The sequence below is a fragment of the Manis pentadactyla genome, chromosome 3, assembly GCF_030020395.1.
Source record: "Manis pentadactyla isolate mManPen7 chromosome 3, mManPen7.hap1, whole genome shotgun sequence".
Lineage (NCBI taxonomy): Eukaryota > Metazoa > Chordata > Mammalia > Pholidota > Manidae > Manis > Manis pentadactyla.
Genome location: NC_080021.1, coordinates 220,795,290 through 220,808,210, shown reverse-complemented (window position 1 = coordinate 220,808,210; position 12,921 = coordinate 220,795,290). Strand labels below are relative to the sequence as shown.

The window sequence follows — 12,921 nt, the reverse complement described above, 5'->3', positions numbered from 1 at the left end:
AAAGACTCAGGCAGGTCGGGCGGGAAGGACGGAAAAGCGCAGGCCGTGCAGACATTAGCGGAGAGGCCAGAGGCGGCTGACTTAACAGCCAATAAGCGGACTTGAGAGCAAAGGAAATGGCTGCAGGAAGATATTACCTAGTGACGCGAGACCGGCCAGCAGGAACAGGCGACAGCCCTAAAGGAGCTCACCGCCCCCTGCAGCAGAGGCCGACGGGGCCGACGGGGGAGAAGGACAGACCTGCGCGCAGAGTCAGGCCGTGGGCGTCCCGTGGAGCAGCGGGAAGGCAGGCTGAGCCCTGGACGTGAAGTCGGCAAGAACATAGGTCTGAGCAGCAGGACGAGCTGCCGGCAGGATTTTAGCTTTTTCTGGTGCCCAGGGAGCAGCTCCGAGAGCAGGGCGGTGGCTCTCAGTGCGCTGGCTGGGGCTCGGATGAAGTGGGGCGCACACCGTGGAGCTGCCTGTTGGGACAGTGTGCCCGGAGGGGGTAACGGGATGGGCTGTGCTGACGTTGCTGCAGAAGAGCAGGCAGGCTCCGGGGGCCTCAGGGGAGAACAGGAGAGAGAGCGAGGCCCCCATGGGCATTCGGGAATCTACCCCCAAAATGAGGCTCTGACAGGAGGACCAGGAGGGCAACCCTGGGGACGGAAGTCAGAGAGAGGATGGTATCCGCGGGCAATCTGCCTTTTAAAAAAATTGCAGTGAAATACACACAACATAGCATTTGCCATCAGGGCATCAGGCACATCTGCTGGGGAGGAGTCCGGTTTGGAGATGGAGGGAAGTCGGAGCACCGGGTGAGGGGGGCATCCAGTGAGAGCCCTGGGGGCTGGGCAGGCAGCCTTTCGATGGGCTCCCAGACCCAGACGCCGGTATTCGAAAGAGAAATCAAGGCAGGAACTTTATGATCACTTAATTTTTAATATTCAGGGTCCACCTAACAAGTCCACACCCCTAAACTCTTTTTCACGTTCCCAAATATCCTCAACTGCCTATAAAACCCCCGAGACAACACACCACCACGGACGCCCTCGTCCCGTCCTGGCGGGAGCCGGGAGCTCGGTCCTCTCACTGCATCTCCAGGTAAACGCCTGCGCCTCGCTCTCCTCCCTTGACTGTTGGTGAAGCTCACTCTCCGGCTTCGTGAGCAAGAACCGCGGCATCACTACGGCGCTGGACGCTCCGGCGCCGGCCGCCGCCGCGAGCCCTAGCGGCCGCCCCGTGCGCCGCCACGCCAGCCAGGGCTCGGGCGTTTCTGTGGCAACGCGACGCGCCCCCCACCCCCTCCCCGCTGTTAAGTTGGAGTCGGCGGAAGCACGCGAGGGCGTCCGAAGGCAAAACCCGGGATGCGCTAGGGCCCCGCAGGCACTCCGCAGTCGCGAGCCCTAACGGTCACCCCGCGCGACCCCCCGCCCCCGGCTCCAGGTAGGGGTTGGGGCGTTTCTAAGGCAACGCGACGCGCGCCCCCTGTTAAAGTTGGAAGCGGCGGGATCGCGCGAGGGCGCCCGAAGGGCCAAGCCGCGACGGCGCTAGGGCTCCGCAGCCGCCCCGCAGCCCCGAGCCCTAACTTCCGCCCCGAGCACCGCCGCTCCAGCCAGGGTCCCGGCGTTTCTACGGCAACGCTACGAGCGCCCCCGCCGTGCAAGCTGGAGTTGCCTGGGGCGCGCGACGGCGCTAGGGCCCAGCAGACGCCCCGCAGACCCCGCCGCCCCTCTCTCCCCGCTCCAGCCAGGGCTCGGGCGTTTCTGTGGCAACGCCCCGCAGCCCCGCGGTCCCCGCAGCCCCAGCCCCCAGGGCTCTCACTGGTTCCTGCTCCTCACAGTTCCTGCTCCTGCTGTATCTGTGCCTTATATTTTAGAAACACACTTCTTAACTGAGGCTGAGAGTGTGATCACAGCGGGGTGTTTAAAAACAAGAAAGCCCCGATGCAGTCATTTGCCACCCACCTCACAACAGCAAACCAAGACAATGACAGTTTCCACCTGTTTCACGGATTCACCTGTTAAGATCTGAAATGTCCTGACCAGCGCTAATGAGGCGATCTGCATGACGAAATCCTGCCGTTCCTTTCCACCAAAAGCGTGTCCGCGCGTCTCCTTTCTTTTGTTAATAACTTCACATCCCATCCTCCTTCCTATAAAAACTTCCCATTTTGTACAGCTCCTCACAGCTCCCCTCCACTTGCAAGATGGGCTGCTGCCCAATTCTTGAATCGCTTAATAAAGCCAGTTAGATCTTCAGATGTACTTGGCTGAGTGTTTTTTAGTCTTATGTACTTTATATTCTCTTTTGCAATTATCATAGTGTCCCATACTTGTTGATAGGTTGATTTAGATCATGGAATCTCAAATGAATCTACATGTTTGCTAGTTTGCTTTTAAACCACAGGTGCAGGTGGCACGATTCAATTTTTATGAAAACAAATCATGTGTGAATACACCTAAGCGTCCAAAACATCCAGGTTCTAAGAATTAAGAAGATAATTATCTTCATTCCATTAATTGTTTGGAATCATGTCATTTTTAAATAACATACCATCAATTCTAAAATGCTCTTCTGAAAAGGGATGCAACTTACAGTAGATATCATTTCAAATTCATAGAAATATGGTAGTTTTTCTCAAATTGAGTACATAAAAAGATCATTATTTCTTACTTTCCAGTTTTACTTACGTTTGTTTTGAATTATTAAAAAGAAATATAACACATCTCTCATCACATCACCACGAAAACCTAATTATTCTTATTCTCCTTGACAAATGATTACTTCTGGACAGATAGGCTGCTAGGTTGGCTACCAGCTATCAGCATTAACGTATATACTTGGAAGACCCAAGTATAAACCATCCGGGGGTCTTAGGACTGCCTCGTTCATTGTTTTCTTTCTGTGTTTTTTCACTGAGAGTGATACTTAATTTTCCTGTATACTTAAATGTCTCAAGAAGGTTTTAATTCCTTTCGTATTGTACTGATATTTTGTTAACTTTACAGTAGTAAAATGGTTTATACTATTTTTTAACATCCTGATGATATGATGAAACGTCCGATCATCCTCTAAAGAAAAATTGATTTTGATTGACATCTGGCTTTTCCACAGCAACATTGGAGATCACAATACAAGGCAATAACATGTTTAAAAAATTGAAAGGAAACTAGTCTTAAGCCTTTACATTCAGCCAAGGCCTTTTAAACATGAGGACACAGAAAAACATGTTATCAGAAAATGAGACCTCAAAAGTATTATCTCACAGAAATCTGTTTGAAAATTTTCTTAGAGGAAATATTAAAGTAGGAAAAAAATAAACCTGGGAATATGCAATTAGGTTTGTGGAGATCAGGACTGATGTTAGTGATGTTTATTGTATAATAAAAAATACATGAAAATGTAGCATATTTGAAATAACCCAGAAGTACATCTTCAGGAAATATCCCCTTGCAATAAAGTCCATGATGATGGAACAGGAAAAATCAGAGGAGGGGAGAGGAGGTAAGAATACCTGCTTGGTTTGCTGAGATGATGCTAAAATTGACACACATAAGAAACTGAGGAGGAAATTCACATGATAACGATATAAAACATTACAATATAAAGAATTTCCAAATTCAAACAAGCAGGAAAATACTTGATCTATAAAATGAAAGATGCAAAAGGTGCAGAAAAAAAGAATAAAGTATGGAAAACAAAGCATCGAATGGGGTGATATAAATAAATTTTAATAGAACAAGTTAAATAAATCAAGTGAAAGATAGCTGGGCAAGATATTTAAGTGGCATAAAAAAATCAGACAAAATATATTGAAAATAGAGTCATGGAAAAAATAACGAGGTCAAATATGCATACAAAAAGGACCTAAGTCCAAATCTTGATAAAAGGTGAAATTCAAGATGAGAACATCGTAAAGGAGGAAATGACATAGAGGCCACAGAAGCAATAGTAGGTGCAGAACGTGCTTAAGAGTGTGCACATTCGTGACAATAAAACCAAACAAACTCGAGTGCCATTCCCACCAGGGCTGTAGGAAAACATTATGACCAGCGAGCTGGGGATACACATCAAGTCCACATGGAGCATCGAGACACATTCAGCGCGTGGATCCCTCAAGGACCCCTGACTTGCTGCCGCAGAGGGGACGGAGGATGGTATCATGAGGGATCCCCAGATGGCTCGAGGCTCCCCCTCTCTGTGGTGTTGGTTGGACTTGGGGCTCCAGTGGTGTGGAGGGGAGGGGAACGGAAGGCAAGGCTCACCCAGAAAAAAATACGCCCCCTAGGGGATTTCTGACGAGGCTGCTCTAGCTGACTCAGCCCCAGGGCTCTGACTCCTGGTCTCACCCTCCACCCCGCAGACCTTAAGGGTCAGTGCTCACCTGGGACCCTTAGCTCACCCTCACCCGTTCCTGGCCTCTGGGTGCAGCACGTGTGCATGTCTGAACGTTTGTGTCCTCCCAGGGGTCACAGCTTGAAATCCTAACTCCTTGAGATGTTAAGATGCGGGCCACAGGCATGTGGTTCTCAGCCCTTGTCCAGGCACTGGTGCCTTGTAACAGAGGCCCCAGGAGGCCCCCGACGCCCTCCCGCTGGGACCCCAGGGAGAAGCCTCTGGCTGTGGTCCTGGAACAGGGCCGTCACTGGAAGTGGCCATGCTGGAGCCTTGACCTGGGCCTTCCCTGCCTCCGGAGCTGTGAGAAGTACATTTCTGCTGTTTGTAATCTGTCCGGCCTGTGGCATGATGTGACGGCGGTCCCGCTGGCCTAAGACAACACGCTGCAAACTTACACGGAAAGTGAGGACTATCTTCTGGCAGAATAAGACTCATCAAGACAGCGAATGAAAAACAAATTTTTAATAGATAATTATGGATTCCCGGATCTGAAAATACCTGATTGGTTTGTGAGAAGACGACTTTGTGTGTGCGTGTGTGTATATAGCAAGTCCTGAGAGTATGCAATTTAAAGGTTTATTAATGCCATCATTTTAAATGCTGCAGACATACAAAAATATCATTTCAAGGAGTAACTACTTACAATTCTTTCATACTTCGATTTATGAATTTTGAATAATTATTTAAATTCTTGTGTCAGTCCATCTGATTGAAAATGGGACAAAGCACTGTTCAAAATTCACAAATCTAAGTAAGTGTAAAATAAATTTAAGTTCTGTGCCTTGGCTTTTACCGGGCATAAACATTCTGTGGGGAAGGTGGACAGAGGAAATCCTCAGTACAAATCATGGAGAAATGGCTAAAATTCCAGGGTCAACGTTAGAATTTCAAGGTCTATGAAATTGGAGGTCCTCTAGTCAAGATCTCTAATGGACCACGGGAACCTGATAACGTCTGGATGAATGGAAAAACCGTCTCTCTGACAAGGTGAATAGGTTTGGAAAGGAGTGGGCAGAGCCCTGTGGGACCAGATGGTGGGGGGGGGGCTGCGGACCCGCCTGCTCCTCCCCTGTCCCCTCCCCCGCCCGCAGGGGCCCTTTGTGACCAGGCCACCCTCTGTGATGCGGGCCTGCTGTGCTGTGCCCAAGCACATGCCCAGAGCCCAGTTGCTCGAGGGCAGCAGTGCGGATCAGACATGGAGAGTCCTCTCCCATCTCTGAGAAGCGGTCCAGCTACCTGGCTGAGCTCCAGCCCCACCTCCTGGGTGACTGCCGTCACCGCGGGCATCCTGTGTGGACTGGGGCTCCTGCTCCTGCAATTCCTCTTCTTCCCCTATGATGCACCCTCACCGCCGCCTAGAAACATCAGGAAGGTAAGGAGCCCTTGGCCCAGACCGGACACAACGGGAGTCTCTCTTTCCCATGATTACTTCTGCTTTTTGGGGGTCAGCTGTAGAGGCTCCTGGGATGGGAAAGAAGAGAACGTCTTTTCTCAGGAAAGAATCCAAGATCCTCCTTCTAGGCATAAGCCAGGCCGGGCCCGAGTTCCGGCAGGAGGATCTCTCCCAAGATCCCAGACAGGAGCCAGGTGGGCCAGAGGGCTGCAGGCCAAAGTCCCAAACCGGGGGCCAGCGGCTGCGGCCGAGATCCTGAGAGTGATGCCCGCGGGAGGACAGGCCCCTGAGCACAGACCCACCGGCTGCCTTCCCGGGGCAGGGGTCTGGGGCAGGGGTCTGGGACGGGGCTTCGTCCAGGCCGACCCGAGGGCAGTGCTGAGCCCGCAGCGCCTCTGAGCAGGGGCTGCAGTGGGGCGCAGGCCTCGGGAGGCAGCGTGCGGCCTGACGGAGCTCAAGGGGCCTGTGGGTCTGAGCGCGAGTGTGTTTCCTGAGCAGAGAAATGCAGTGACGCAAGAAAGCCAGGGCGGGTCCCCAGTACAAAATCCTTCTTTACATTCTTCAAGGAAGGAAAATTAAAATATTTTTATCTAGTTTAAAAAAGTAGAAGAAGGAAAACCTCCAGGCCTGTTAAATGTAGACAGTCCTGGTCACGGACTCTGAGGCCTGCGCCCCGTTTGTGAGTCGAGTGCACGTGTCCCCACCCCGTTGTGATTCAGCTGTTTTGGTCCCACAGCCTCCCCTGGAGCCCAGGGAGAAGAACAGGAGGAGGAAGAGAAGCGCAGCTCTGAGAGGTGGGTGCCTGCCCGCCACCCTGCCCGCACCGGGGCAGCCTCCCTCGCCCCCGCCTGAGGGCCCAGCCCCTCGACACCCCTGAGGATGCCAGCGGCAGGGCCTGTCCCCTGGGAGCGGGAGCCCGTGGGGAGGCTGCCGGGCAGGAGACCCGAGCCGGGATGCTCCCCAGCATCTGTGGTGGAGCAGAGCTGAGAGGGGCCGGAAGTGGGTGTCACCGAGCGCGGACGGGGTGGGCTGGAGGGGCCCAAGAGTGCCCGGATTGAGAGCGGGGACCCTAGGACCACGTGCGGCCGATGTGTTAAACTTCCCTCCGGAGCCCTCTAAGGTGGCCCTGCCCCGACCCCGCAAAGGGTGGTTAGGAGGGTGGCTGTGAGGGCGGCAGAGGGTAACAGATGTAGTAGCCCTTGCAGATGACAAAGCGTTCCCCGTCACGAGCCTTGCCATCGCCGGCAGGGAACCTGCAGCCTGGGACACTGAGGCGCGGGCCCCGGACACTGGGCTCCCCAGTCTCCCCTAAAGGGACATGGCACTCAGGCTCCTGTTTGACCCCTAGGTCCCTGCCTTCCCCACCACGATCATGTCTCCCACTCCCCAGGCTGCAGAGTTCGCCTGCAACGACTGGAGGTGGCAAGCAGCCTGCTGTCACATCTAAAGAGGTAATGAAGCTCACCCTTCCCTCTCGGGTCCTTCCTCCCTGAGCCTGTAAGGGGACTCCAGGGCTGCCGCAGCCTGCAGCCAACTTGCGGGGGGCAGCCGTGGGGACAGGGGTGGGGACAGACCTGGGGTGTGGGACAGCAGGAGCACCATGAAGTCAGTGTGGGGGCTGTGGAGGCCATGGGCCCCAGATGCCCGCCCCTGCCTGGCCGCCTTGGCCCTCCTGGCCCCGTCTGCTCCTGGCTGCACCTTGTGCCTCCTGTCCTCTCCAGCCACCTGAGCAGGATCCTGGACAAGAGCGGAGATCATCGGTCACGTCAGGACACCCCTGGTGAGGTACGCAAAGCACAGATGGCTGGAGCCCGTCAGCCATGCAGGGAGCTTGTAGGCGGTGTTCCTCCTGCCGTGTCCCCTTCAGCCTCCCAGACCCCCCTGCTGAAGCCGCCTCCGTGCCTGGCCTCCACTGCTTCACCAGGCCCACAGGCACCCACATGTTCTGCTCATGCTCCCCGCTCCCCGAGTGCCTCTCAACGGCCAGACCTCCTCCTTCCCCTGGACAGCCTTTCACCCCAGCCCCTTGCTTCTCCACCTCCACCCCCGTGTCCCACCCTCCGTCTCTGACAGCCTCCCCTGCACCCCTCCCCAAGACTCCACTCTGACTCTTCCTCACTGGGACCCAGTGGCGCTCTCACGGAGCCCGTCCGCACACACCCCTTGGGGAGCTTCTCCTGCCCCAGCCGTCTCAGGCCTTGGTGTCCCCGTTTCGGCCCTGTCCTTGCAGCAGGCGGCTGCCAAAGCCTGCAGCCACTCCCCCCACCCCTCACAGGGTGGGTCCCACACAGTGGCCTCATTCTGGGGAGATCAAGGCGTACACACACCCCCAACTCTCCTGCAGCACAGAAGGCAAACCAGAACAGCTGCCTGGTCCTGGGCAGCTCTCAGATCCCAAAGTCTTGGAGGGCCACGTACAGCACACATCTAACCAGCTTTTCTGTGTGATGAAGGGTCACCCTTCCCTACATAGAGAATCCCTTGGGGCCACTGTCTGGACCTCTGAGCGCCCCTCCAGCACCACAGTCTCCATCTTTTTTACTCCATGTAATCTCAAATTGTTACACTGGTCAAATGCAGGCTACATTTCCCCACCGTCTGTCCAGTCCCAGCCTCTGTCCCAACTGGAGTTCCCGTCTCAGCCCCCGATTCCGTGCTTACATCAATGGGAGGCACCAGTTCCGGCTCATGTCCGTATCCCAGCCTGTCTCCAATCCCCCCTCCCAGCCTTACCACCGTGTCCACACCAGATTAGGGCCTGCCGAGTACCTTGCTCTTCTTTGCAGAACAAGCCGCAATGTCTCGTCCCGACTGAGACTCCACACCCAGAACGGCCCACGTTGCAGAAGGAACCGGAAAGTCAGTGGGCTCGATCCTCTGCAGTCGAAAGGCCTCAGGAAGTGTGCAGCGTCCCTACATCCACCTGTCGGGGACTCTCTAAGGGATGGAAACCCCGTGTGAACACCTGCCACGGGACTCCCTCCCTTGAGCTGAACACTCGAGAGATGCTGGAAGCACGCACCAGAAGGCTCCGGGCACAGCACAGGCGGCGGGTACTCCTGAAGGTCGTTCAGGCTCTAGCCGTCTATCGGCTGAAAAAGACTCACGCCTGGCCCATTCTGCAGTCGGCCTTAGCCGCCCCAGGCGCCTGTGTGTCAGGCATCCCCGGGAGACTCAAGTTTCCTGACCTTGTGGGCAAAGCCCCTCAGGCCTTTCCAGGAGAGACCTTGGAAACTGAGGAGGCAGCTTCCAGCACGGGGAGGCCTCTCCTCGCCCGCTCACGTATGTGTGCGGAAATGGTGTGGGGAGGGAACCCACTGGGTGATGACCACAGGTGCCCCTCATCCTGTCCTATTGGACAGGAGGGCAGGCCACCGATTCAGCGCCCCACACTCAGCGTCACGGGTGGAAGCTGCCAGAATGGGACTATGGAGCAGGGCCAGAGGGGCAGCCCGGGGCTAGGTCCCTGTCCAGCAATGGGCAGGGATGAGCCGAGAGAGGAGAGTGGGGGACAGGCCTCACAGGAAACCTGCGGGACGGTGACTATGCTGGAGGTGACCGTCACATCACGGTCTTTGAGGGCCACAGAGGCTAGTGAGGCCACGGCGCTCCCACCTCTTCAGCCACAGTCCAGAGTCACACCGGAATCAGCATCTCAGGACTTAATCGAGGATGCAGGGATGTCAGAAGCTCCAGGGACCAGGGAAAGTCCCCTGCCCTGTATAAAGTCTGTTTCCCTGCTCCCAGGACAACCCTATCACAACACAGAGGCTGAGAGTGAGCTGAAGTCCAAGGTGAAGGTACAGTCGCTGAACCACCCTCGACACTGTCCCCCTCACATGCCGTTCATCAGAGGCAACGTGGCTTCTCCGGTGTCCCCGTGCCATCCCCAGAGCAGGCCTACGGGAGAGCACGAAGAGGGGTCTGCAGCACTGGGCCCACGTCAGGCTGTGACTGTGAGCCGGCCTGCCCGGGTCCAGGGAGCAGTACACTCCGCTGGGACCAGATGCCCACAGTGCCCACCAGGGGAGACACAGATGCCTCCAGAAAGCTCCTTCGCGGCAAGGCTGACGCTCTTCTTGCAGAGCATAAAAAGCAAACATCAGGACACTCTGCCAAAACGTAAACTGTCACCAGCCACCGCCCGGAGCCAGGGATCATTCACAAGAAGATCAACTGTGGAGAACGTGGATGCTGAGGCTCAGGCGGTGATGAGAGCGGGCAGACCGACATTAGAGGACAAACTGGCAGTTCTCCATGGACTTCAGGGCACAGAGTTAAAGGCCCCAGTACGTGCATGTCACCACTCCCACGGGCAGCCTGGCTCTCCCAAGGCAGAGAAAATTAGTCGTATACCCTGCGGCCATCAACCCACCCAGCAGGGCCAGACTTGTCTGGTCAAGGAAAGGCAAGTCAGACGCGGAGAGCCCTTGGAACGTGTCACCTTCAACAAGGAGCAGCTGGACCTGAGCACCTCCACGTCCCAGTCCCACAAGAAGACTTTGTCTTCTGCAGTCAGTCGCTGCCAGGGGGGACCAGCCGTGCAACCCGTCCCAGGCCACCAGCGACACTGCCCGCGGCACTGTCCTCTTCGCAGAGGTGTCTAGACTGGGCAACCACAAGGTGCTCTCTCAACCAAAAAGACTCACGCCTGGCCCATTCTGCAGTCGACCTTACCCCCCCTCCCAGGCACCTGTGTGTCAGGCATCCCCACAAGACCCAAGTTTCCTGACTTTGTGGGAAAACTCCCTCAGGCCTTTCCAGGAGGGACGGTGGAAACCGAGGAGTCAGCTTCCACCACGGGGAGGCCTCTCCTCGCCCCCTCACGTGTGTGAGCGCAAAATGTCTAGGGAGGGAGCCCACTGGGTGATGACCACAGGCGCCCCACATCCTGTCTGACCGGACAGGAGGGCAGGCCACCGATTCAGCGCCCCACACTCAGCGTCACAGTTGGAAGCTGTCAGAATGGGTCTGTGGCCAGGCCCGGAGGGGTGGCCCGGAGCTGAGTCCCTGTTCAGCAATGGTCAGGGATGAGCAGAGAAAGGACAGTGGGGGACAGGCCTCACAGGACCCCTGTGGGAAGGCGACTATGCTGGAGGTGAGCTCAACATCGCGGTCTTTGAGGGCCACCGAGGCTAGGGAGGCCACGGCGCTCCCACCTCTTCAGCCACAGTCCAGAGTCACACTGGAAACAGCATCTCAGGACTTAAACGAGGATGCAGGGATGTCAGAAGCTCCAAGGTTCAGGGAAAGTCCCTTGCTCTGTATAAAGTCTGTTTCCCTGCACCCAGGAGAAGCATATCCCAACACAGAGGCTGAGAGTGAGCTGAAGCCCAAGGTGAAGGTACCATCGCAGAACCACCCTCGACACTGTCCCACACACATGCCGCTCATCAGAGGCAACGTGGCTTCTCCGGTGCCCCCGTGCCATCCCCAGAGCAGGCCTACGGGAGAGCACGAAGAGGGATCTGCGGCTCTGGGCCCACGTCAGGCTGTGACTGTGAGCCGGCCTGCCCGGGTCTGGGGAGCAGCACACTCCGCTGGGAACAGATGCCCACAGTGCCCACCAGGGGAGACACAGATGCCTCCAGAAAGCTCCTTCACGGCAAGGCTGACGCTCTTCTTGCAGAGTATAAAAAGCAAACACCAGTACACTGTGCCAAAACGTAAACTGTCACCAGCCACCGCCCGGAGCCAGGGATCATTCACAAGAAGATCAATTTTGGAGAACACAGATGCTGAGGCTCAGGTGCTGATGAGAGCGGGCGGACAGACTTTAGAGGAGAAAGTGGCAGTTCTCCGTGGACTTCACACCACAGTTAAACAAACATCAGCAGGAAGTCCAAGCCCCAGTACGTGGGTGTCACTACTCCCACGGGCGGCGTGGCTCCCTAGAGCCAGGGAAAACGAGTTGTAAACCCTGCAGCCAGCCAGCCACCCAGCAGGGCCAGACATGTCTGGTCAGGGAAAGACAAGTCAGACGCCGAGAGCCCTTGGAACGTATCACCTTGAACAACGAGCAGCTGGACCTGAGGAGCTCCTCGTACTGGTCCCAGAAGAAGACTTTGTCTTCACCACTCAGTCGCTGCCAGGGTGGACCAGCTGTGCGAACCGTCCCAGGCCACCAGCGACACTGCCCGCGGCACTGTCCTCTTCGCAGAGGTGTCTAGTCTGGGCAACCGCAAGGTGCTCTAACCTTTCCTCATTGTTGTGTATAAGGAAAAATTCAAACCTTTTTCTCATTAGCACATCCAAGATATTTAAGTCTCCCCAATAAAAATGTTTCTTTTTCCTCTTGAAAAGGTAGTGTATTGGCTTCTGTCTGTGCTGTGCTCATGAGGCACTTTGGCTTCCAGAAGGGAGGGCAGGCAGGGAGGGGTGTGGGGCCCTGTAGGACTGCTCCTGACCCCGGGTCTCTTCCTTGCACCTGTTTTCATAGCACAAACAACAAAAAACAAAATGAGGAAACTAACCTATGAAGGTCTCACACCCTTCCAGGGTCTATTTCGCTGCATTTCTTCTGCTCCCACGCCACTTGGAACTCCAGGCTGCTATGGAGGGCAGGTGTGCAGAGGCATTACAGAGCTGGGCATTCCTCTCAGGCTCCGGGAGGTATCAGAGCCCCGGGAGTGGACGTCTGGGAGGGCGTGCTGGGCCCTGAGGTCAGAAGCAGGAGAAACCTTGCACCTGGGTCTCTCGGTGGGGAACAGATGACACCTGCCCTCCGGAGCCCCTTGTCAGCTGCCAGGGATCCCTCTGCAGAGCCTCTGGACTGGGAGGGTGGGGAGGCGAGCGCGCCATGACCGCCGGAGAAGGAGAGCGAGGTCGGCAGCCCGAGGGGCCAGCGGAGCCGGCCTCACTGTGAGCAGGGAGCGGGTTCCTCCCGTTGCCGCTGGAATAGCCTTCCCGTCACACTGGGTCATTCGTCCCGGGCCCGGGAGCAGGGCTGCCCCCCAGAGCCACAGCCTGGAGTGGTCACCTGACAGCTGTGCACTGTGTGTCTCTGGGAGGGAAGAACCGGAAAGGCTGGATGCACGGAGGTAGGTGCCCACGAGTGTGCAGAGAACACGGAGCCCCCTGGGATCCCACGGCCATCTGCAGACCTATGGGGAAGGAGACGCCAAGAGCTCAGGGGCTCATCCCGGCCC

The 12,921-nt window shown here is 56.0% G+C and overlaps 1 protein-coding gene across 1 annotated transcript; it reads left to right on the top strand.

The window, feature by feature from the left end:
- Nucleotides 1–7,043: 7,043 nt before the first annotated feature.
- On the top strand, nt 7,044–11,968 carry LOC118924999 (uncharacterized). The gene is made up of 5 exons (XM_057499421.1): nt 7,044–7,558; nt 8,560–9,055; nt 9,521–9,628; nt 11,065–11,117; nt 11,894–11,968. Exons 1-5 carry the CDS (start codon nt 7,403–7,405, stop codon nt 11,966–11,968), a joined length of 888 nt encoding a protein of 295 aa, XP_057355404.1. The 5' UTR covers nt 7,044–7,402.
- The last annotated feature ends 953 nt before the right edge of the window (nt 11,969–12,921 follow it).

Excerpts from the sequence above, each read along its gene's own strand:
- LOC118924999 (XM_057499421.1), top strand. The coding sequence starts at position 7,403 with ATGGGCCCCAGATGCCCGCCCCTGCCTGGCCGCCTTGGCCCTCCTGGC. Across the intron at positions 9,629-11,064 it reads TCACATGCCGTTCATCAGAG|GAGAAGCATATCCCAACACA; the intron begins GCAACGTGGCTT and ends CCCTGCACCCAG. Across the intron at positions 11,118-11,893 it reads AGCTGAAGCCCAAGGTGAAG|GCCACCAGCGACACTGCCCG; the intron begins GTACCATCGCAG and ends GAACCGTCCCAG.